The sequence below is a fragment of the Apis mellifera genome, linkage group LG4, assembly GCF_003254395.2.
Source record: "Apis mellifera strain DH4 linkage group LG4, Amel_HAv3.1, whole genome shotgun sequence".
NCBI lineage: Eukaryota > Metazoa > Arthropoda > Insecta > Hymenoptera > Apidae > Apis > Apis mellifera.
This window is the reverse complement of record NC_037641.1, coordinates 7264852-7292126: the sequence shown is the minus strand read 5'-3', so window position 1 is coordinate 7292126 and position 27275 is coordinate 7264852. Positions and strand designations below refer to the sequence as shown.

Below are 27275 nucleotides of genomic sequence, written 5' to 3'. Positions count from 1 at the left end.
TCGCGAACTTCTCCAACCTCTCGAGATCTCCATTCGGGTCGGATGCTCGCGAGCACGCTCTCGTGAAATTAACCAAGGCTCCCGGACTGGTTGTTTAACGGGCGGAGATTAATCGCGTGTCTGAGTCGCGGCAAAAGTTCGGGACACGACGTGGAAACGTTATGCTGTAAATATCGTCCCGTGACAACATGATAATGGAGGCGGAAAACGGGGAGAAGTTGCGCGAGATGGAGCCTTGTCAACTTGTCTTCACTTTTTCTTCTTCTTCTTCTTTCAATTAATCGAATTTGAATAATGTTATTTAGAAATTATTATTTGTGATTGGATTAAATTTTGTAGGATGATTTTATCGTTAGATGTAATGCGTTTTTTGGATTAAATTGGGGAAGAAGGAATAGGATATTTGTTAGATGGAAATATTATTATGGTTACGTGATAAATTATCGAATTTTGAGTGGAATAGTAGATTGAGAAGGTACGGGTTAATTATAATAGAAATGGTGAAAGAGTTTATAAAAGTTTGGAGGATGTTTCATGACGTGAGAATTGAAAGTACGAAAATTGGAGAGAATGTTTAAGGATATAATAATTATCCTTGTCACATTTCAGTCACGAGACTCGTAACTTTGTTTAATTCGATTAAATAGTAGATAATAGTTTGCGCGATATTTAAAAGGAATATAATTAACAAAATTACTTCTTCAAAATTCGTTTTCTTTCGTAGCTAAAATTACCAGTATCTCGTCTCGCATACACAATTATACCACTTGCGTCGAAATTGTTGCAATAACTGTAATCGACGTAATAATCGTTTGGTTTTTGCAAATTTCGCTTATTCGATGTGTTAATTATCCTTCATATCTCGCAGCAATTTCTCGATCATTAATTCACTTTAGAAACATCGATGATCGAATCGTTGCTTATCAAATATATATATATAATATCGTGCAACTCGTTCGAACAAATAATCTCTATAATTCCTTTGAACGGTTTTGAATCGCTATTCTTTCGCTTACGCTCATTGTTATTATTCGAAACAACATTACCGCGGCGTACTGTTACCGCTTGTTAAATAATATTTAAGCGTATGGGAAACGTGCATTAATTAGTGCGTAGATTAAATATGCTTCATTAAGGATGGCGCTGATTTTGCCTAATTATCCGTGAACATTTCCAGCTTCCTGCTCTCCAGCAACTGGTCTCCATATCGCATTCCCTCCCCCTCGCCAACATGTTTCGACGTTATTACGATAACGACTCTGCCAACATGCATAATATTATAATCCGTTAGACTCGTTACACCTCTAACAATTCGGACAACGCTGGAAACGAGACTAATCGTTGTTTACATCCCATCTACTTTTGCTTCGTATATTTCAAGAATAAAATTTTCCAAAAACCATCAAAGAGTTTCTAATTGCTTCCAAAAAAAAAAAAAAGAAAACCAAGAATCAAGAAACAAAAGAATCCAACGAATCATGGGTGCCCATATATCCAAAACCCATCCGCGAAATCGCTCGAAATTTCACAGAAACGAAGGGATCGAAAAAAAGAAAAAATTCCCTTACCCATTTGAAACAATATCGACAACGTAACGATCCTCCACCCCGTATCATCTCGATTCTCGTCAGTTTTCAATGATCAACGATCTCGAAACGATGGTCTCGCCTCGGAAAAAAAACGTAACGACCCTCTTTCGCGGCTCGCCAGAATTCCCTTTCGCCAGGGGAGAGATTAATCGCTCTTTGATGCGTCGTCGCTTTTCCCCAACCTGCAATCCGCACTTCGTCCAACCAAATTTTCCCTATTTTTCTCTTTTCTCTTTCCTCTTTCCTTTTTTTTTTTCTATCTTTCCATCGTACTCGTTCACCTGATCCCCAACCGCAGCCGATTGCCACCACGGCGCGTAACGAGCGTGCAGACTACGCGTAAACGCGGGCCGCGGTCCGCCCCGAGTGTTGAACGCGCTCTCGTGGCCGAGATCGAATGCAGTTTCCCTGTCCTCGCGGGGATCGAGGTCGTTAACAGGCCGGCCGATTCGTTTCGTCGATCCACTCTACTGAGATCGAGGGAACGAGATTCGCCACCAGGGAGAATCCTTACTCGTGGTTATCGATCGATGATAGAGGGTGAGGTATATTAATCGTTGTTGGTTTGTTTTTTGGGGGGAAATTTGACGAACGATTCACTGGATTTAAGTCACGTCGAATTGAAGGAGGAGTGTTTCGAGAATTTTTCATGCTAGTAATTCTCAAAGATAAAATTATTACGCATATATATTGTTATAAATCGATAGAAAAATTCAATATAATCGGTAAGATAACCCATTCGAAATCATCATCGATAGTAACGAAACGAATGTTCGATGCTGGAAATATCAACTAACTCTGTTAAATTCATGAACACCGAATATTCTGGGACGATCCACTCTACTGAGATCGAGAGAACGAGATTCACCACCAGGGAGAATCCTTACTCGTGGTTATTGATCGATGATAGAGGATGAGGTATATTAATCGTTGTTGGTTTGTTTTTTGGGGGGAAATTTGACGAACGATTCACTGGATTTAAGTCACGTCGAATTGAAGGAGGAGTGTTTCGAGAATTTTTCATGCTAGTAATTCTCAAAGATAAAATTATTACGCAAATATATTGTTATAAATCGATAGAAAAATTCAATATAATCGGTAAGATAACCCATTCGAAATCATCATCGATAGTAACGAAACGAATGTTCGATGCTGGAAATATCAACTAACTCTGTTAAATTCATGAACACCGAATATTCTGGGACGATCCACTCTACTGAGATCGAGAGAACGAGATTCACCACCAGGGAGAATCCTTACTCGTGGTTATTGATCGATGATAGAGGGTGAGGTATATTAATCGTTGTTGGTTTGTTTTTTGGGGGGAAATTTGACGAACGATTCACTGGATTTAAGTCACGTCGAATTGAAGGAGGAGTGTTTCGAAAATTTTTCATGCTAGTAATTCTCAAAGATAAAATTATTACGCATACATATTGTTATAAATCGATAGAAAAATTCAATATAATCGGTAAAGAAACCCATTCGAAATCATCATCGATAGTAACGAAACGAATGTTCGATGCTGGAAATATCAACTAACTCTGTTAAATTCATGAACACCGAATATTCTGGGACAAAAGATCGCGTGGTGAAAGGGAAGCGGTGAATCGCGTTGAATATCGGCCACCATCGGAATGTAAGTTGTACCTTTGTTCCATCTGTGGGTGAAACCGGGCCGGATGAAACAATCGGCTCGCATCTTAATTACGCGCCTCCATAATTTAACGGGAGTCGCCGGTATTCGCGTGCCAACGGATTACAGTTGATGCAAGCGAATACGAACGACGATTACCGCAAACAATGCTGACGATATTGAGCGTTATGCCCGTCTCCTCCTCCTCCTCCTCCTACCCCCCTCCCCGTACAAGAGGTTGCCGGTTGCTGGTCGCAAATGGTCGACCTCGAATGCCGCTCTTTGACTCGAAACGTGGAAATAATTTCTCGTTAATGGTTCACAAGGATTCCCGCGTATCGATGCCGATTTTCGTTTCTGTTTCGGTAATTCGATGGATCCGTTTTTGTTCCTGTTTTCGGGTATTTCGAGCTTTGCTTTTGTGTCAAAAGATACGCGTGCACTCGTATTTTTTTTTCACCCTCTATGTAGGGAATTTTAATTATTCCTTTCGTTCGATATTGTTTGAATTTGAACTCTCGAGGATGCATGCGTGTTTTAAGGATCGATAAATTTTTAATTTTTCGTAAAGCATTCTCTATAAAAATTTATTTCCACGTTTAAAAACAGTTTAATTTTATGCATGAATTTCTCTCCTAGTTTCAAAAGACACGATGATGAAAATGTTCCATTTGCAATTAACACATACTCGAATCGAAGTTATTCTAAAATTAAGTTCCGTGTTTACACGGTACCGTGCAATGTTTTACAATAATTGCATGTATTATAAATGTACAACGTGATACACGATACCCACGTTGCTGGCTATAATATGAAACGAGAGAAATTCAAATTTTATCTAGCTAGTAGATGTTTGTGTTAAAATTTTGCACCCTTCGGGATACGCCATTTACATAGTCATTACTACGACCTATTAATTTTTTAATATCCCTCGTAATATACAACGTACTCTCCAAACAAACGAATGCACGCAAACTGTAAATAACGAACAAATAATTAAAAAGTATTTAATCGTTCGCACTCTAGAATTGAATTAAAACCAACAATCTCTTCTATTTATATATATATCAAGAAAAGAAAAATAAAACCGTGTATCTTTTTTTTAAAATTATATCTGCCATAGTTGTAACACTTACCCACAAAATGTATCCAACCACGCAAGTAAGAAAGGCGATCATGATTCCGTAAACTGTCGGCAAAGTTTCCTCGCTGGACACCCCTTTCTCCATGTTTCTCAGCTCACCTCGAACTTCAAAATCACGAATTCTCGCGACGCGATCACCATCGAGTACGAAATTTCAAGTTCAAATTACAGAAGAAATATCTATAATTATTAACACAACGAAACTTTGATTGATTTCTCTATAACACTGTATACTATAATCATATTCATCATATGAATTGTAATTCCAGTTTCCAACTTTCAAGTCGTAGTGTATTTCCCTGTAACGCGAATCGCACGAGGAAAAATACATTTTCAAATCGAGGAAGATGAAAGAATTGTGCGAAGAGAGAATCATTTGTACGAATTACAACTATTGTTAAAAAGTCCTGTTGCAGAGCTATGCGTAATAATAATAGGGAAAGAGTATATAAGGAAAAGGCGCGATACGATCTTTCGTAAGGCGGATTTTAAACCAATCGTAAAAACGAACCCCCCCCCCCGGCTGTACCACGGCCAGTTTCCGTAAAAATCCCCAAGTGCTCAACGCAAATCCTTCTTATCGAGAGAAAGGAAAGTTTCATCTCCAACAAATAGCGACACGAATCCCCGTTGTCCAGCAACAGTAAATCGATAAATCTGGCTGCTCTGCAGCTATTTGCCGGAAAAGCGTTCGACCAGGAAACACGAAAAGCGAATGGAAGAGAGGAGGAAGAGGAAGGAAGAGAGGAGGGAAAACCATTGAAGAATAGTAAAAGAGGAGAGGGATGGAGCAATGGAGGATTGGATGAGAGAGGAAAGGAAACGAATCTAGTTGGCTTTCGAGAAGGAGGGGAAGATTTATGATGGTCACTTTATCGAGAGCAACCCCATACTCGATCATTTACGAGCTTCACCAGAAGAACCAAGAATTTTCTTTTTTTCTTTCTTTCTTTTTTTCGTGCAAGCTACGTCATTCCAACGTGTTTCTTCCTTCTCCACGATCGAGAAAGTGAGGCGGCATAAATGGTGACCTTGATAGAGGCAGCGTTCCTCTCGATAAACTCGTATCGATATAGGGGCGATTGGAGAGAAGAGGTGGATGGGAGAAGAGCTTGGGACAGGTATTAATGATTCTTTTATCGCGTGGAAAATTTGATTCGCCATGAGACAGCGTAGTTTTTCAACCTTCCACGCTCAAAGGGGAGAGAAAGAGAGAGAGAGTTATGGTTTTGGTGTCTTTTTCCAGGCTTTAAAGTAATGGATTTCATTTTTATAGTCATAGTCGGGGGGAAGGGTGATATTATCGAGTGTGATATATGATCGAGGTGACGCAGAAATAGAAAATTAATTCACGAATTGTCTCGAAAACGAATCTTTGAATAAAATATCCCTAGGAGAAAAGCCTAGAAATATCGTATACGTTAGATCAAATTTCATTACGATCTAATCTTGCTCGCACAATCAAAAAGAAATTTTAAAAATCATCATCTCAATGGTCACCTCTTCCAACCAACGAAATCAACACTGTCGAAGGTATCTCATATCCAAATCCTTCGTTGTGGTCCATCATCGAATCGTCCACCTTTATTGCTTCCAAATCAAATCCAATTGTTCGAAGCAAAACTTCTCAAAACGAAATCTTGCCAACAAAGATCACGCCACTGATCCTCATATCTTCACTCTAACGTGTCACTCGTCCACCACCAACGACAAGAGATAATAGATATCGAGACACGAGTGGATCGTTCATCGTGGAAAATTGGCGGTAGATGCACCGAATATCGTCCCAATGACGATGCGATCGACACTGACTGATCGACAGTGGAAACCTTCTTCTCTCCGCCTATTTTTAACGGAAAGGTCAAAGCCGATCGAAGGGAGGAGGAGGGCGAGAGAAGGGAGGGAAGGGAAGGGCGAGAGGAATTTGGCGAGAGGAGAGACGTCTCGCGTAGCCTCTACAAAGTCACTGGTTTCTGGTTTTCGGCCGGTTTCATCGCGGGGCCGCGTTCGACGCGGAAACGCGTATTAATAGTTCGGTGGAAATGGAATCTAGGTGAGGAACGGGTGAGAAACAGAGACTGGCGAGCTGTTATGCGGCGTGGGTGAGACGGATTCGCGCCGGATTCGACTCGATGTCCGCCAATTTATAGTCGGATAAGGCCGATCGATCGCGGTTTCGCCTTTCGCGAAACGTGTTTCCAACGGGTGAATTTCGGAAACGGGGCGATCCACCGCGTTTCCACGCGTCCACGACGGGGTGGATCAAGTTGTTAACGCGCTATTCCTTGCTTGCCCGACGATCTCCGCTCCCATCGTTTCGCCTTTCGTGTTCGTGTTTCAATTGTACCAAGTGAAAAGGAAAAGGAAAGGAAAAGGAAAGTTCTTGATATGATTCGTGTTTGGGCTGGAAATAATTGGTGAGTCTGTATTGTGGATTATTTGAAAGGAAAATTGAATATTCTCGAGTTGTGATTTATAATATTTTGATTTTGAGATGACATTAATTGGTATATCTTTGAAAGACACTGATTGGTAAGTCTATACGGATCGAAATTAATTGGTATATATATATATTTTAACTCGATATTAATTGGTAAATTGATATTCTGGATTTAATTTCGGAATTTTCGATCGATTTTTGTTAATATTAATAGTGGAATTATTTTCATGTTTTTATAAATACGTAACGAATTAATACGATGTTAAATTTTGTTTTTATTTCGTTCGAAATAATCAATTTATTAAAAATATCGTTTCGTTAAAATCGGACAAGAGTGCAATTCATTCTCACTCGAATCTAGGAAGAGTAATCCTTTGCAAAACAGCGTTAATTGCACGAGCGCAATCGATCCGTGAAATCCAAATCGCTATACCATAGAAAAACACTGGCGAAACTTCAATGTGTTTTCGTTTGCAAACCGAGCACAAGTTTCGGGATCGAGCTGACTATAAATCTGATCTCCATTTGCGGAGGGTTCCCAAGGGGAATTTAATAGATCAGTCGAACCAGTAGAAACGAATCGATTCCACAAAATTGTTCCAGAAACAAAGTAGCACTAGAATTCCAAAACTTCCAAACTATTTCTTTTCCTTTTCGAAATATTTTTAATACATCGATCGATCGATCTTCTTCGTCAAATTTTTATCGTAAATAAATCGTGGAAATTTAAATAAAATAATATACAAAAAAAGAAGAAGAAGAAAGGCAAATTTTTTTAGCGTTTATAACATTTGTAAAAAACATCCCCAATTTATCGATAAATCTTTAGAGTAGTACTTTTCTCATTCGCTTCAATAATTCGTTTTCCCTGTTTAAAGGCTTTGGACAGAGACATCATTTCGACGAAATGTTTCCAACGAAAGTACAAAAGTTCGTGGTATAATGTTGATAGGGCGATAAACGAGTTGAAGGTGAATTTAATGCACTTGGGGCATCAAATATTTCTCAACGCGGCTATGAATATGTTAATCTGGGAGAAGGAAGAATCTGGAAACGTAACCGCGAACAAAGTGGGCGAACTTGTGTCATTTATGTCTCGCGAAAGTATTCAGATGCAAATTGAAAATTCGCGGTGAATCTCTACGGATGAAGAGGTGAATCGAAGCTAATTTCGATGCTTTACGTATCTAGATAAGAAATGGAAAAGTAAAACTTTCTGATGGTATTAAATTAAATATCTAGTATCTAATTAATGATAATCAAAACGTTGTATTAAATTCAATGAATTTAAGAGTATTTCATGTGAAACATTAATTAATTTTACTTTTTATTTTTAATTATTACTCGTAGAATCGTTTAGAAAATTAATCGAAACTAATTTCAAGATCAAATCAAATTCAAAATGCAAATCGACACGTTTAGAAATCATAATTATCCAAATAATTAGTTGTTCGTATATTAAGTTGAGTGAAAAATGAAAATCTTATTTTGAAAAGTAAATTTCATTTGAACCAATTATTAATTTATAACGATAAATATGTAATAATAAAAGCAAACATAAGGACAACGAGCATTATTGAAATTCGTTAATTAATCTCATTAGAGTTATTACACGTGCAAATAAACGAACTTAAACACGATACTGAAACGCAGCTATTGGTTTGCTAAACCTATTATCGATCCATCGAGATCAAATTCCAATTACGTGTGCAACTGCAATATTCAATCATTTTATTCAAATTACGGATTTTTAATTTTTTTTCGATACAGAGAATCGTTTTTCGTGACCACGATTTATTAGATAAATATGGAAATACGATAATTCGCAACTTTTATTCGGAAATTTATAATACATATTTTTTTAAAACAAAGTATTAAATTCGATTCAATTTCCAATTATTTTAATCGCAATCGCGTGGAAAACTCCAGTTTAAAATTAGCTATTTAAATCTTCCATTTTTTTTTTTATTTAAATCGGATACCATTCCTTTCCGTTTAAATCGAAATCTAAATAACTTTGATTTTAAATCGTTATCGAATCGAGCACGATTCGAAATAAATTTCTAAAAATTCGGCATCGAATGTCGAGATGTATAAATTACACGCGTTCACAAAAATCATAAAAAAAAAAAATAAATAACATCGTCGAAAATGGGTTTGAAAAAAAAATTGTTAAAAAAAAAATCTCAAAAATGAGATGTTAAACCAAACGAAATGCTGTGAAACAACGTACACAACGGCCTATTGCAAAATCGCAATAAAACGGGGGTTAAGCATGTAATAAAGGCCAGTTTGAAATTAGCGATCAAAGAAAATCGTATGTGGAAAATCGGTAAATATTTTATCGGTCATCGGGCTGTGAGTTAATTTCACGGGGCTGTGAACGCGTTTGCTGCGTTTATTTAAATCTAAAGGCTGGATACCCTCCAGCCTCGTTTTCAACAAACGAATGCCAAGTTTCCATTCACAATAATCCCCTGTTGTAACGCTGATGTTACAACAGTTGTAACTAACGCCATTATGATGAACGCTACGTGAGAATTTATTTCGGAAACCCTTGGAGCTGCCTTCAGGAAGCCGCAATCTGTTGCAACAATTTCCCGTAAACTCGCGCCACTTCCACAGGACAGATTTACAATTTCGTACGATGGACTGGGGCGCGGTTGTTCACGGTTTACTGCTATCGATCAACACGATGCTGCGCTCAAACTTGGTGGATCCAACTCTTTCGCGAAGTAAATTAACATCTGTGAAAACGAACGCGTGCTGACGTTGAAAGGGAAGATTCATTACTACGCGGGGAAATATTTATACCCGTTTTAAACGATATTTATTTCCAACTGTTTACCTCGCTTTGTACGTTCTAACTCTCGTTAATTTGCGCGTGTAAAATTATGTTTATTGACGTTTCACTGGTTGATTTGCACAGAACGAATGAATTCTAATTCTAATTCTTTCTTTTTTCTCTTTCTTTTTCTTCGAATAGATATTCAAACGCCGGAGAAGAATCCCAATGAAAAATTACGCGACAACTTTTGTGTACCTTTTTTAAATTTTAATTTTATCACGTTGCATGCGATCGAACGTTTCCCCAAGTAGGATAAAAGGCTCATTAATAAAATTTTGGCCGGTGAAAAAATGCGAGTGATGAAAATGATCAAAGCAAAACTTAGATTGCAAATTGCAAAAGCAAGCAAGCCGCAATGGCACGAAGATGGCCCGGCCTCAGAGATGTCCTTCTGCCGTGCATAAAATGTAATTTGGTGGGTGTCAGACGGCTGTTACCGTTGCCCACTCTGCTTCTGCAGGCAGCCGCGTTACGAAATTTAATTGGATTTATCGATCGGTTTTCTGATTCCCATTTCCCGTCCGGCCTGCTATCAGCCGTCTGTGTGCAATCGATGTCTTAGTTATCGATGAGTTTCTCTTCTTTTAAACGTTCATGGACTATAGAGGATATTTATTCACGACGTTATAAGGTGTTTTTATTCTATGGTTTTGTTTTGTGGTAATTCTTAAAATCGTTATAAGTTTTCTGATTAAATTATCTTGTAGAAAAGTAACGAGGTGAAACCAATAATTTGAATTGCTTAAATGAATGAAATTAAAAGTTAAATTAAATTGATAGGATATAATCTTTGAATATACAGCAATGCAATTCTTTATCTTCTTTTATCGAAGGTACTTTTGGGTATTTTTATTTTTATCCTTTTTGAAAATTATCAACAGAGGTAAATGGCAACCCTTTTCACCAACATCGTATAAAATAGTTCTTCCTTACCGACACTCGAAAAGCAAGGGAACTTTTATCCAACCAACAGTTCTATCGAACCTACAACTGATATTATCCTACCAGTTACTGGTAACTTACCATGCTTTCCAACTAAGTCGGTAAGGCAGATCGAAAGTATAAATGTTATAATAAATTATTTAAAAAACCTATTTGCAAAAACTCGTAAAAATTTCTTTTAAAAATACAGTAGAATTATGATCTCTAGAATCTCGATAATAATATTTATAAAGCTTCTTTGAACGTATTATTCAAAGTAGCCTTATAAATCAATGAAGATACGTATAACAAATCATACGTTTTGTACAAGTTATCAAAAAAATCTCTATGCTCGCGATTGTATTCAACGATACTAACATCGCCAGGAATACAGCAAAGAATAGAACCGGGAAAGAATTAATTCTATGCAAATCAAGGAGGCGTGGTATAGAATTCCTAGATGTATCATTATCATCGATCCGATATATTACATCCTACGTGCAATCATCTGATCGCAGGTGCATATAAACGTGTTTTCGAGCGTATCGAGTGATATATACATATATATAAATGTATTTGCGGAGATTTCCTGCCGATGTGTTTAATTGTGACAGAACAATGCGATGTGCACGAGAATGTTATCGTTCGAAATGTTCGCCAATGGCACGATTATGTTAATTAGCCCTCACTTTTACGATTCAACCTTGGAAACACGGTCAACTAAAAATAATTCCTTAAATACCTTCGCAATTTTCTCTATAATTCGCGTATAAATAATTATGTACGATGCAATCGATGTGTCAACATTTATCCCTTTACCATTATCTATATCTTTCCTTAAAACTCGCGGAGAAAAGTGACAAGTTTGGAAAGTCTATGAAGCATGAAAACGTGAGGGGGCAATTTTTCAATTCGCATCGCGGAAAAAGGAAACGAGCAAGGAAAGTTTGTTGCGTTTGCAAGAGTTTTCGAGTCGCGGGTGTACTCTTGCGAGAAAAGCCGCGAAAAGGGAAGTTTATTCCGCGAAACTTTCACGCGGCCCACCCCGCGTACACGCGGAATATGCAAATAATATAATTTTCTTAACTTTCTTGTCGTTGAATTCCCTCCCCTCCCCTTTTCTCCCGGGGGAAAACACCGATAAATTTCTGTTTTCCCGTGCTGCCCGTTTATTGTCGGTCGGGACGTTAAGTTCCGTGATTATAAAACTTTTATTGCGTTTTTACTATATTGCGCGTACCATTGTTGAAGATGAAAAATTGAATGAACTGTAGGTAAGTTTTGTTCGCGGAATAATTTGAATTGGAAACATCTGTAATATCATTATTAAATTATCAAGTTTAAATTAGAAATCGAAAGGAACATTGGAAGAAATAAAATAAAGAATAATAACAATTCCTTCGATAATATCAATATTTCGAATTCCTTTCGATTACTTTCACCAATGATCCGTGCTATTATTCCTCCAGATATTAGCTCGATCCACGTTTATCTCACATTTGAATTTCCAGAGGAATTTCCATTTCCATTACTCGAAAAAACACCGGATAAAATATTTCAATAAACCCGTACAACTTAAACGAACCGAGAGTCCAATCCAAAAATTAAATCGCAAGCAAGAATCTCCTGTCTTCCTCCCCTCTTCACCTTTGACAGAACGAGAGAGAGAGAGACATTTAAAATAATCGACAATCGGGTTTGATCGATTAATTGGCAGGCTCACTTCACCCGATACTCAATTCAATCAATGGCGGCGAGGAGAAGTGGAAGAATATCACTAACGTATTCCAGATTTCCGTACGAGAAGGAACGACCATTACTCAGTCCGTTGAACACGAATGTTGTTCACGATCTCGCGGCTCATTTTCTTGCGATGATACCCGCTCGTTTTCGCCGTTCTACCTACATATATATATAGGTAGTCGGCGAAATATATATATACACACATGGAGGGAACTCGACAGGCCGCCATCGCGCCGTGGAACAAGGAAAAACACGGGTCGTTGAGATTCCCTCGCACGTATCGCGAATAACGAGCGTACACAGCTTTTACGGCAGGGCCTGTGCTCCGATCGGCGTAGTCGTTGTTTTTAGAACTAGAAACGAGGTTCGTGGGTCAAGGAGTCGGTGTGGAGCTAGGCGGCCGCTGGTTGAATTGGAGGATGAAGGGCTCGGGGGGAGGTGGAACGAACAGAGGCTTGTCGATCAAGGAGAGAGAAAGAGATTCTTCTTCACGTTTCATTTTTAATAAAATGGATAATAAAATAGATTTCGTTCGTCGAAAAATGATCTTCCGGATGGAAACGATTCTTTTAGTAAAGATTGCCAGTTGAAATTCGGCTCTGATCGAAAAATCGAAATTATTCTTTTTTTTTTTTTTGATCGTCGGAAAGATGGCGACAAGCAGACCGTGAAAGCGTGTCGCATCGCTCGTGATCGTCTCCGAGATCCGGAGGAGTGACCTAAAGCCAGCTCGCAAGGGTGATAACTTTCCGTGCGAAGGAGCCGACAAAGCAGCTTATATGGCAACTTACGCGGCAACTCGTTTCGCCAAAGCGGTTTTCTATCTCGCGCTATTCGCTCCCACAGAATGCAGAAGGACAGTCGTGGCTTGTCGTGGCTATACGTATTAGTATATACCGCTTGTACAAACAGGCTCGCGTTAGAAAAGAACCAAGACGTAGTCGTGAAACGCGAGTCGGAGGGACGGAGAGGTCAAAGGAAGAGAGAAGTTGCGGTTGCCAGGCATAGAAGGGGTGCATAGAATCACTGGAACTGTACAAAATATTATAAACATGGTCATTTTGAGGTAAGAGGTCGGTTTTTCTTTCAACTCTCCGAATTTTTAAAATTTAAAAGTTCGATTTTCAAAAAACTTGCAAAAAAGAGACTTTCATCTTCGCGGAGGAAATATAGGAAAATAATTGGGAATTTTTCGACTTTGTAAGTGAAAATTGTGCAAGAAAATTTGATGGTTATCATCTATCGGATGGAATATTTTTAATTCTTTTTTTCAATTTTCCATTCGTTCGTTGGAACACGAGAAATTGAGTTTAATCACGTTTCACCATTTAACTATACTAATAAAACTGAATTGACTTACCGCGAGAGAGGGTTTTATTTGGTGTGCATTAAATCTAATTTGGTTTGGAGGCGCTTTTGCTTTTTCGTCTATACCCTTTCTAATTAAAGACGTGGAAAATGAATTACGTTACGGTTTTCCAGCAAGTCGTATACGTCGTTGGTTTCAATTTAAACGAACGGTATGTCGGATCGTATACGATTTGGGTACGAGGCGGAAACCGGTGGAAAAGTATTCGAACGATTCGAGAATTGGATAAACAATTGCGAAATAATTCGCGTTGGAATTTTTTTCGACAAATGCCCGTCGTTTAATGCGTTTCCTCCGGTAATAAAATGTTTTTCGAAATTGCATTCGAAACTGAAACGCGCGAATGTAACACGGTTTGCCCAGTAATTGATTCCTTTTGCCCTCGAGCTGTCTGATCATTATCGATCGTATTTTACTTTGCCTCGCAAATGTTCCCGGCGTATAGCAATTACGTCGGGTTTACACGAAATCTTGATTTGTTTCGCGGTTCCTTGATTCGAATTGTTCGTTATCTCGAAGGAATTTGAGTCGACCGATTTCATTCGAGTGTCGTAGCAATCCTGGTCGATGTATCAACGCGAATATGTCTTTAATCGGTAATGATAGCGAGAAGATAAAGTTTTAGAGATGAATTAATTCGTTATTGATAAACCAAATGGATTATCGTATATTTTAAATAATCCATCTTCCCTGGAATTTCTATTAATTAAATTGGTAAAATTGATTTGATTTGACAATTAACAAATGAAAATATATTTTCCTTGCAAAACAATTATTATTACTTCTACTCTCATTCAAAATCCTTCAATTTACAGATCATCTCACATCTCTAAAATTTCTTTATTTAAGAACAATTATCACGAAAATAAACCAAACATTCATAGATCGATACCTTTCTCCAATACTTCTTTTCCAAAATTTGCTTAGTGAACTAAGAATAACAACTTTTATCCTCAAAAACATATATAAAAGATAATATTATAGAAATGCACCCTCAATTGGTTTCATAATAATCAAGAAATAAATAATAAATGAAAATTGTTAGAATCATACATTAAGTCTAATATACTTCTAATATTTTTCACCTCAAAATCAATACTTTTACTCAAAATTTTTTAATTTACAGATCGATGTCTTCTCACATCTCTAAACATTTACAAATCGGTACACAATACTTTCTCCAATACTTCTTCCTTTCCAAAATTTGCTTACGGAATTAAGAGCAACAACTTTCATCCTCAAAAACGATATAAAAGAATTATGAAAACGCACCCTCATAATAATCAAGAAATAATATAAAATCAATAATAAATGAAAATTGTTAGAATCATACATTAAGCCTAATACTTCTCATATTTTTCACCTCAAAATCAATAATCTCAATCTCATATTTTTTTACTCAAAATCTTTTAATTTACAGATCGATGTCTTCTCCAAACATTTACAAATAGATACACACTTTCTCCAATACTTCTTCCTTTCCAAAATTTGCTTACGGAAGAGAGCAACAACTTTCATCATTCAAAAACATATATAAAAGAATTATGGAAACGCACCCTCAATTGGTTTCATAATAATCAAGAAATAATATAAAATAAATAATAAATGAAAATTGTTAGAATCGTACATTAAGCTTAATATACTTCTCATATTTTTCACCTCAAAATCAATACTTTTACTCAAAATCTTTTAATTTATAGATCGATGCCTTCTCATATCTCCAAACATTTACAAATCGGTACACACTTTCTCCAATACTTCTTCTTTTCCAAAATTTACTAAGAACAACAATGCTCATAAAACGATGTGAAATAATTATGAAAACGCTTTCAAAATGAAATCGAATCGAAAGGGAGAATCGCTTACCGCCGAGTTGGTCGTCTGCACCTTGGTTCCCAGCCCCGCGAGCCCTCCGAGACATCTACGCGCGCAATCGGGATCGTTATCTTCGCAGATCGGGCAGCCTACCGTGGAGGAGGCGCTCGCTTCCCTGAGCACGTGATTGCTGCTCGTGTTGGTCGTGTAACCCTGGTCGGAGCTCGCGTTCGAATTCGGCCTGGACTCGTCCGAGCTGTCGAACGGTTTGATGTTGCGCGGCCGGTGCACGATTCCCACAGGCTCCCATATCTCGCTCGTCGACGAGGCGTAGTAATTGTTTTCCTTCGTCTCGCGGCTCCTCTCGTCCACCACCTTCCCGCCCCGCGCGACGGTCACCTCCTCCTTCGTCACGATGGACGACTTCACGCTCAAGGATGTCTCGAGCCGTACCGGGGCCCTTCGCAAGCGTTCCGAATTACCAGCTATCACCGTGGATCTCCCTTCTTCTCGAACGCTCGATTCGAAAGGCTCGTTAAAGACGAAGAACAGAGAGGAAGAAGGGTTTCTATTCTCTTCGAAGGACTTTTGGGGCTTTTTTTCTTGGAGATAAGGAGTTCTGGCGAATTTGGAAATTTGAATTCGAGAAGGAATTGGTGAATAGATCGTTGAATAGAGTGTTTACGTGATAACGCGTTTGGAGTCAAACGAAGAATTTGGTATTTGGAAGATTGGAGATATTTTAGAAACTTGAATTAGAAAGAAATTTCTTTGTGATTGGATTGTGCGTGATTCTTAATTCATAAAAGATGATAAGAAAGACTTATATACTTGTATGGTAAAAGAGTAATGAAGGAAGAAAGAAACATGTAAAAATATGACTCATGCGAATTCACGAAGACAAAGAAGATTCTTATAGGATTACGTATTCAGAAACGTATTTTAGGAGCCCAACAAAAATAAATACTTTCCAACTCGAATCGATTGATCCAATTTGACCAAAAAAAAAAAAAAAGGTGTAAGATAATTTTACCAACACTTTTATTCCCTTCGAATTTAATCCAAAATTCAATCAATCATTTTTACAAAATTTACCTACTGCGATTGACCAAAATAGGAAGAATAGAATAGGGCTCATAAAACACATGGTTCAAATAAGAGGAGAGGGGAGGAACAAACGCGCGACGCGCAATTTGTTTCGCATCAGGGGCGAGCCGTGAAGGGGATCCACGATGATACCTTAGTATTCCAGCTTTGACGAGGATCTGATTCAAGAGATCGCACGGTGGCACCTGGCCGGTTATCATGGCCTCGCGGATGGCAACGCCATCCGGGCCCTCGAGAGGGATCGGTACGCCGTTTATCAGCAACACTTCCTCCTCTCTCATGCTGGATTTCTTCTCGCAATCGACCACCTTCACCCCGGGGCCGAGGATCGACTCCACCGTCGACTGGATCTCGTGATCGTCCATTCCTGGGGAAACGCAACGTTGATACTCGTCGTCGACGCTCGTCGCTCAATTATTTCGAACCTCGTGCGAAATCGATAGTTTTTTTTTTCCGGTTTCTTTTTTTTATCTCGACGTGGATTTATGAAAGGTTTGATAAAAACGATGCGAATGTCGAGAAATGGAAATTTGAAACTGGAGTTTATGAGTTGATTGATTGATTTATCAATTAATTTTAACGGATTGACAATGGTTGCGAGTTATAGAGTTTTGAGTTGAACGAACAGCTTACAGAATTTGGTAATTTCACGTCGAATAATTAATTATAATTATTGATCGACTCGATAATTTGTATTACAAATTATTTATAAGAAAATTTATTAGTTAAATATTAATTTTTAATTGCATTAAAGAGAACGTATGATAAAATTTGAGAGATGGAAATGAAATATAATTTATAAATAATTGCAAGATTAATAATTTCATCTTCGATGTTACTTTTTGGGATAATTATTTCTTAAAAAAAAAAAAGTAATTACATACGGGAAATATTATATGAAATTCGTGGCTTAATTCGACCGAGAACTCTTTACTTCTTGATCTGCCGGGTAAGCGAAATACTCGAAGCAATATTCATAACAACGCGGCAACAAAGAAGCAACTGATATTAATCTCTGTTCTCGAGTTCTTGAATCTCTTCAAATTCTTTAGGCAGCGTTCGAGGAAAGAAATATTCGCCTTCGGTGTCCTTCCTCTAAACTGCTTTTGAAGCGATTTTCATTTCAAAGCGTTGCTCGAGATATGCGCAAAATATATTCGCCAACGTTTCATTCAATCGTGTTCAATTTAAACGAAATACTTTTAATCGTTTATTTTTTTCCTCTTATACAGATCTGTTAAAAAAATATGCAATATTTAAAGATACTTTTGAAAACATTAAGTTTTTCTCTTTTATAATCGCATACTTTTCTCCGATACTTTTTTTTTTCTCATATCGACCAGTTATTTTAAAATTATTGAAAAAAGATAATTGACAAAAATAGAATAAGCATGCCACTTTAGTAGGGCACTTATTCTAATTGTCAGAAACCACTTATATGCTTCGCGAGTACGATCTATTAATATTTAAGCGACGAATGAATTCATATCGCATGACCTCATAATACTTCATAATTCGAGCATTGAAACGGTATTATTTAGAAAGTCTTGAAACGCCACATTTTCCTCTACTAGGAGTAAACAAGATTATATAAGTGAATCACAATAGCGAGATTAATTAGCCAAGGTTAAACGAACGAATAAGAATCCAATGTGTTTATTAAACGGAATCTAAATGGAATATCGGTTAATTACGATGGCGTAACCGGATACGAAGATTACGAAATTAAATAATAGATGGCGATGGCGTTGAAGAGGAGAAATTCGTGGAAATACAATAATGCAATAATTTGCACCTGGCCGATCCATCCAAGGTAAGTCACGATTAAAACTCACTTGGTTGGAAGGAGGAATTCAGCTGCTCGCTGAATTGCAAATGAGCCAACTCGTAAAAAAGGAAAGGATAATAACACGGATGGGCGGTGAGGTTTTTATCCGAGAGTCTCGATCTAACAAGATCAAATCGACGATGACGACAGAAACGACTTATTTTTAGCGGGTTGATATTTCTCGACCCTCTGAAAAGAAGGTTTCGAGACGGTGATGGTTGTTTGACAGATCTCTAGTCACTCCTTCCCAACCTTGATTTTCTTCGGGGAAATATATTTTGTTGCTATCAAATTTGATTATTTACTTCCATCTTAACCTGCATCGCGTTATATGTTTATTAAATTTTCCAAGTGAAAATTTTAATTCGCTCAAATTATATTTTATATATATATAAATTACACGTATAAATATGGTTCAATAGATATTGCCAGATGTATGCGCAGATCGCAATTGTTTGAACAGATGTTACACTCTTCAAAATGAACGGAATAACCGTATTCCAGCGAAAAATAGGATATTTAATTTTTACATCTTCCACTTATTTATATCGTTTTATACTTTTCCCCTCCCCTCATCTCATACATACGTACATCTATTTTTCCTTTATCTCTCGTGTATTTTTTTCCAAGAAGACGATCACCGTTCCATGAAATCATTCGCCGCTCCAAGTGGAAAGAAAATATCGAAGAGTTGGAGCAAATTAACAAATCGTGTACATACGAGGTAAAAACGAGCACACCTGGAGGAAAGCAAACGAAACCGCGACCCGATCGATGAAGGATCGGTTCGATGGGCGCACAGGTGCGCACACGCGCAATCGGACGAGCTCGAAACAACAACCAAGTCACGAGAGATTTCGCGAGACAAGAGGCGAGGATCGGGTAATATCTGAGGAGAGCACCTGCACACGCGCGCCATCTCTGAACCTAACCTAACCTAACCTCACTTGTACTCTCTGAGCCGAGGGATCCACGCACCTGCGTGCCAACGATCATCGTCCGAATTCGCAATCAAGATTTTGTTTTTTTCCTGGAACAGGGCTATAAATCCGACCCCGTGTGACGTATTTAATGGCGATTCTAAAGAAGAATCGAGTATTTTTTGATCGTGTATAAAAATGTAACAATAATTGCTTTTCAAAATTTAAGGCAGAGAGAAGAAGAGATATATTTTATTACTTGATGGATGATTCTGTATCGTATGTTGACGTTGATAATTATCCTAGATTTTTTTTTCTTTTATCAGAAAACGTGCCAATAGTGAAGAAATTAGAGTTTAGAAACAATACGTGTATAAAAATGTAACAATAATTGCTTTTCAAAATTTAAGACAGAGAGAAGAAGAGATATATTTTATTACTTGATGGATGATTTTATATCGTATGTTGATAATTATTCTAGATTTTTTCTTTTATCAAAAAACGTGCCAACAGTGAAGAAATTAGAGTTTAGAAACAATACGTGTATAAAAATGTAACAATAATTGTTTTTCAAAATTTAAGGCAGAGAGAAGAAGAGATATATTTTATTACTTGATGGATGATTTTATATCGTATGTTGACGTTGATAATTATTCTAGATTTTTTCTTTTGTCAAAAAATATGTCAACAGTGAAGAAATTAGAGTTTAGAAACAATATTTAGAGTGGATTGTTCATTCGAAAATAGGAAATTTACAATGTTATATTATAGGAATGGTAACGTTTATTATTAGGTACGTTGTCACGGTTGTTCCACGTTCCTTTCTCCATGGAAAATTGAACGATGAACGTTATCGAGATGTTCATCACGGTCACGTGAGATTGTTGGCCGTTACAACGACGCCTAATCGCATCGATAATGATAAATATTTTGAGAGGGACGTGATTTACGCGCAGAGTAACCGGGTAAATTAGCGATTTAATAATCTTCGACGGTAAAACGCGGTATCAAAGTTTTTTTTTTTTGTGCTCCCTTATTTTCCTGAGTGAAAAATCAATGAATTAATCTTCACAGATAAATATATTTCTCTTTACATGCAAATTAGGAAATCGAATATATAAATTATCCTAAATGAAAATTACATTTATCGCGATATTATTATCATCTTCGATTAAATCCTATTATTAAAATTGATTGGCGTAAAAAAATCAGTTACCTTTTAAAAATTCGCGTCTCGAATCGCAGAGGAATAATCAAATCTCTTGTTCTCTTTTTACTCTCTAACTTCATCGCGCGAAACTGTGCACACATTTCTCGACAACTTTCTAATCTCGCGAAACCTCCGCGAAAATCGGCCATCGAGCAAACGTAACAACGACTAGCTATCTCTATCCCGGCGTGCAGTCATGCTTTTATTTTTAGAGACGAGAGAACGGTGTCAGAAACTAAGGGAAACCAAGGAGGAAGATGCGAAGAAGTGGCGTGCAACTCAAAGTGCGTTTTCGCAAGGGGAGCAGGGCGAGGAGGGTTTAATTAATTGCCAGCGTGCTAATTAAGGGCGAGGAAACGTGGTGTCGCGGCCGCCCTATTTGCTCGACACGCCAGCCACAGACAAGCCAAGCTGTTTCAAACTGCGCTCGCAACCTTCCAAGTTCAGCCAACCTCCCACTCTCCCGCTCTCATTAGTCCTAATCGTATCGCCTTCACGCTATGGTGAACGCTGAATGTTTGGACACGCGTTTGGACGGCGAATTTCGATTCGACTCGACCGGCTATCTCCAGCTGTTCGAACGTCTTGCGAATTTTGGGCAGAAAGTTTTGACGTGTGTGGATCGATAAAGGGTAGTTCGTAGCATATTCAAAACAATAATTCGAATAATTCAATGGAGAATTGTATGGATATGGAATTCGATAGTTACGATTTTGATCTTAATTTCAAGATTCGTAGGAATCGAGGAGTATTTTATGAGGTAAAAGTGAACGAAATTCAGAAATTCAAAATCTTATCTTCTTATTCTCTTGTAATAATAATACTTATGTCTTCTTGATACTTTTTGCCAGGCTAGATTAAATCTACAAAATTTTCCGAATTTTTCGCGAGAAAGAAATTAAAAGGATAAGTTATTCCAAGGTATTTGGTGTTAAAACCAGTTAATAAACTTGCTGGGCAAGAAATCTTATAATAATTTTGAGAAATCTCGTAGGAAACGCGCAATAACTAAAAAGCGGCGCCATCTAGGAAAACGTAACGGTGAATCACGAGTCCCGTAGAGCGGCGCTAATTCCTCGGTAAATAAGGCGAACGATAATGTACGCGTTTCAATAAGTGATTCGATTAAAATTGTAAACTGTCGTCGCGCGTTTTTCTTTTTTTTCTTTCGAACTCAAAAATCTCTCGATTCGAAAAAACCATGATCGTGGACTCGCCGATTAATTAGATCGCCTAATCGAGAGTTGGAACTTTAAGTCGTCCGTAATAACGGAGAACAATATGACTCGAGATCGTCGGAATGAAAGTCGAAGAGCTTGGATGGAAATTCGCGTGCAAGATCTGGACGGATAAAGAAAGCGCGAGTCGTGATTGTGTGCAAATTGCACGCCACGATGTGCCGTGTCACGGTAAACTGTGGAATACCGGAAAAAAAAAAAAAAGAAGACACGTTATTTGCACTCTTATCGAGATTCTGTGAATGGCGAGAATCTAATCTGCAGCAATTTTCCCTGCAAATATTTTTTTTTTTTTATAGAAAGAAAGAAAAGTGATAACGAATAGAATATTATCGTCTCGTTTCTTTTTTCGAGCGAATTCTCGGACTAATGTGTGAACTTTGCTCGTTTCTTATATCCGAGGCCTTGGAATTTATGCAGCGTCGTGCATAATCGTATAAATGTTTATTAATATTTGTTTGTTTCTTATATGTTGTTTCTGTGTATATAAAAAGAATTCAGGATAAAGAAAGGAATTTTAATTGAGAAATATTTTGATCCCATATTAATATTTATGCTTGATGCTTAATCGTTTATAAATTTATAATTCAATCGATAAAAGATCTGCATCTTATCGGTATGCAAATAACATTTTTTTTTTTTTTGGATAGAAAGTTTATCAGCTTGTTTCGAGAGGACGGAATTATCCAAAGAGAGTGGCGATTATCTAAATGAATTAAGAATTCCCATTGGTGATACCAAGTTCCATATTATCTTCTCGCATATGGGATTCGTACGTATTAAAAATTCCATGTCATTCCAGGACAGATTTCCATTAATATTTACAAGTAATTAAAAAACTTTATGAAACTTATTATCGCAATTAAACCTAAAGATTAAGAATTAAACTAGAATATTAAAAAATTGTAAACTAAATATTTAGTTAATTGTTAATAGGATATGTAAATTGTATATATATATATAAACCAGTTTATTTTGCAATTCATATTTTCTCCTCGCTCTATCTCCTATTGCTATCAGCCTTTGCTCTAAAATACGCAAACCAGAAGGTTAGTATTCAAAGGAGAGAGTGTCCTCGCGAGAAACAGTATTTGAAATCTATGAATATTTGATGATTCGGTTTTCATGCATAGTTTGCTCGGTTTGCTACACTGTTCATTATTACTGTTTGTTGATCGTAGCTGGGAGTAATGCTAATTGGAATTGTTCGTAACATTACACTTCGTACACGATAATTGTACGAATGTGATGTTTATGTATTTCCAAACAGGGAAGAAATAATAATTCGATACAATACGGCATCGAATTGTTAAACTGTATGCGCAAAATAATACACTTCGATTGCTTAATGAAGTATCAACTCGTTTTAACAACTCGATACTAATTATACCTTCCATTATTATACAGAAAGACTTCTTCGAAGAAGTGCGTGCTTTGAAAAAAAAAAAAAAATTACACGTATCTAAGGTAACATTTCCCTTTCTCACCTTACGTGTTAAAAAAAGGAAAAACTATCGAGTTCAAGGAGCGCTCTCCTCTCGATGTTACAACTAAAAATAACTATCTATAACTCACGCGCAAGTGTTTCCCTCCATTCCATTAATCCTTTTAACACGACGAGAGAGAAAAATACACGGAATAAACATCTCTCATTTCCCTCGATTCAATTTCAATCGTTTCCACTCCAATTTGAAACAATAATCCCTTACACTTGTCGAATTTCTCGATCTTCAACGCGTTCAAGTTTCCAACTGAAGCATCGAAAGCGAATTCGAGACGAAATAATTACGCGAAAAGGGGGAAAGGATGGGAAAAGGAATTTCGTTTTGCCTCGTTTCCTGATCGTTCGGCCGCAATTTCTATTATCTGGGTTACTAATTAAAGTGCGCGCATCAACAAGTGGGGGACCCGGTTTTCGCTTCATTGTCTTCCTGTCCGCCCTCCTTGCCACCGGACATGCGATAATGAGAGCCGGCCATCTTTATTTTTTACTTCACTTTGTTACTCGTCGCTACTTGGATCGCGTGTTCTTGGATCGAGCCCCGTGAGAACCGGTGACTCTTTGACATCTGGAAAAGGGGAGAGGTTGAACAGTAAGGGAGAAGGGGTAGAAGGTGCGTCAGACGCTCCGTGTTAACCATTAATTAGACCACACGTTCGTTAATTTGTGCTTCTTGCGATTGATCGACGTGGATGGAAGCTCGTTGGGAGACAATGCAAATGTTGGTTGGAATTTTTATCGATGGGGAAAGGATTGTTAATCTTCTTTGCTTACGAATATGATTCGATTTTTTTTGTAGAAATTGTACTTTAACGGAAGGAATTATAATTGAATTAATAACCAAAGGGATTTGATTATTAACAAATTTCCTCTGTCTTTCGAAAATGAGAATGGACGAAGGATTTTGTGATTTAATCTGTTTCTTTTTATTTCGATAAAAATCGATGCAATTATCCATTAAAGCTTTCAAAAAAGATGGATGGAAAAGTAGCTATTTAATAATGAGAATGAAACGTTTTCCAAACAAAATCTGTTATCCAAAGATCCAATTATCTAGATTTCCAAAATAATAGATTTTTCAAACAAAGATTCTTCTTCTAGAAATTTACTATCCTTAATTATCATATTTCTCATAGAACCAAATTTTAAATATACAGATTAGAAATATTCCACAGTGTTCAATCACTTTCATCTCAAACGTATTATGAATTTGTAGTTTTATAGATATTTTTTTAATTTTCTAAAAAATCTAAAAAATCTGTTATCCAAAGATGGAACATCATATTTCCCTCATATACAATTATCTAGATTTCCAAAATGATAAATTTTCCAGACAGAGATTCTTCTTCTAAAAATTTGCTATCCTTAATTATCATATTTCTCACAGAACCACCGATTTTAAATATATATATTAAAAATATTCCACAGTGTTCAATCACTTTCATCTCAAACGTATTACGAATTCGTAGTTTTATAGCTCTCTTTTTAATTTTCTAAAAATAATAACAATAATATAATATAATTTTAATTCGAGAAAATTCCATTCCCCCATATATGTGTTAAATGGAACGAGTGAGATATATAGATGACACAGCGAACATTCCAATAGGGGCGATCATAAAATTTGCTCTCACGCCGGGATTGAAATACAATAATCTGCAAGACCACCGGGAATCGGGTTTCGATCCTAATAATTTTAATCGAGGCGACATGGTGCAAGGCTACGGTTCGACGAATAAATCCTGTTACGTGATAAACGGAAACACAAACGCCAAGTCACTTTTCCTTTCGAGAAGAAACGTTCACGGTACGGAGGTGAATTAATACCCGGTCGCCGCAACTGCGTGTTTCACGTTTCAGACCGGTAATCAGACGGTGGATGCATAATGTTATTTAAATCATTTCGTATCCTTACCGGAGGAATATTTGAATAAACGTTATATTTAAATAATACGTTTAATCAATTCGTATCCTCGACAAAGATCCAAAGTGCAGGATTCCTGGGAATAATAATAAACAGGAATCGTTGGAATCGAATAATAAATTTTTGATTGACAATTTAAATATTCGATCGAGATAAAATCGATCGATCGAGCGGCAAGGTTATCGTTCATTCAGAATTTCCGTTTATACAATAATAAAATAATAAAATAATTTACGAACAAGTGTTTTTAAACGTTCAATTTATTCGAAGGGAAAATAATTTAATTTTCCTTCTATCCCATGATCTAAAATGTAAATAAATGTAATTTTATTTTCGTAACAGGACAACTTTGTATTTTACGCGATATGGGGATATTAAAGGCAATAAGTATGCCGATGGAGAAAATGATAAAATGAAGTACATATTCTAAAATTGTTTCCGGAACACAATTTCCTTAGCAATATCCTCTGGTATTACAACATACAATGCTTTCTCCCCTTCCCTTCCCTTCGCCTCAAGTTTCATTTTGCCACTATAAATTGAACGTTATATCCTACGTACGATGTCAAACACGGTGTCCGCGCGGAAATAAAATCGAGAAACCGAGAGAAGAAACTTTTTATTCCGCCGAATAATTAAACAAAGTTTCCACCGTATATCCACGTGGCTCTCCACTCCACTAACTGCCCACATATGAATGAACTTTAAAATAATTTGAAATTTGAAAAAAAAAAGAACTAGTCCCGCTACTACTAATGCCCTTTCTCCCCCCCCTTCCTCTGTGAAACGAGCTGTGTTAAACACAGTTGCGAAATATTACGGCGTCCAGTCCAACTCTAGTAAATTTCTTTCCTGTAAGAAAAATACCGATTGCTTATCGCGCAACAAAATTATATATCCGGTTTTCTAAACGCTTGTTCAACCCTTTTCTTCTCATTTACCGTCAAAGCAATGGAGAAAAATAAATAATCCTTGATACTTGAGATTCATCGGTATACAATTACGATGATGCGAAATCGAAAGGAATCGAAGTGGAGAGAAGAAGAGGATCGAGAAGAGAATAAAGAAAGGAGAGGAGGAAAAATCTTATCCAGGGCGTAGACGTCTCTGGATAAAATTTAATACTCGTTTAACACGGATCGTAGCCGATTTCCCGATTTCTGAGTAGAAACCTGTTCTTGATTATCATTCAAAGTCGCGCAAGTCGTTTCTCGGGATATCGATAACGCGTGTGCGCAATTAATCGAGCGGGCGCGATTAATGAATAAAATTTTCACGGTGATCGACCTGGTTGCAGGGACGAAATGAATGGGACCCGTTAAAGCAGCCAGATTTCTCTGGCCAAGCTGAGAGCCATTTTTACGACGGACGAAATTGCCAACGGGAGAACGTTCACCCTGATCATTTACGCGAACCAGGAATTAAATTCCACGGGAGGGAAAGAACGATCTCGCCAGTTTGGGGAAATCTGCGCGAATTGGAATGAAAATTGATGCTTCCCTCTTTTTGGAAATAGATTTCGCGCGGGAAGAGAAAGGAATAAGATTTTTAATTTAAAATAGAAAAAAATATCTCTTCAATATATATATTTTCGTTTCAACGTCCGACATAATTGAACGTAACAGCGAAATCAGTCGACGATCCACACGCCCACCAATCGATTTTCGCACAATTACGATACGATACACGCAGCAGAGTGCAAAATTGTTGAGAACCGGTGCTCTGAATACTTTCGGAATTATGCCCGGTGCTCGTGCGGCTCATTTTGTTGGAAGAAGGCCAGCGGTATTCTGTTAACGCAATTTAAAATTGAAATTGTATCCAGCTCTATTGTGATGTCATCTCGTTTCCGCGCGCGGGCCGGGAGGAATTGTTTCTTACGTGAAATTATTCAGCCTCGCTTCGGTTAATAACAATGATCAATGTCGCTTACAATGAACAATTTAAATATCAGGCTGCCTCGAATTATATTATCGAAATTGTTGCTCTATGAATATTCCTTCCTTGCTTTCAAATGAGATTTCCATATACGTGTTCTTATT

General features: G+C 37.3%; 2 protein-coding genes across 7 annotated transcripts in view; one reads left to right on the top strand and one right to left on the bottom strand.

Moving 5' to 3' along the window:
* Window positions 1-27275, bottom strand: part of LOC412801 (mediator of RNA polymerase II transcription subunit 12) — a 479417-nt gene that overhangs the window by 273814 nt on the left and 178328 nt on the right. The window lies entirely within an intron of this gene.
* Window positions 6345-27275, top strand: part of LOC100577798 — a 238344-nt gene continuing 217413 nt past the window's right edge. For 2 of the 6 annotated variants that reach the window (XR_003304591.1, XM_026440402.1), the window contains exon 1: window positions 6356-6786. Coding sequence is in view for 4 of the 6 variants with exons in the window: in XM_026440402.1 (XP_026296187.1) it covers window positions 6758-6786 (29 nt within the window). In the remaining 2 variants the exon portion in view is untranslated. Of the gene's footprint in view, window positions 6787-27275 lie in introns of all 6 variants that reach the window. The other 4 variants (XM_026440399.1, XM_026440401.1, XM_026440403.1 and 1 more) reach the window with 4 other exon arrangements.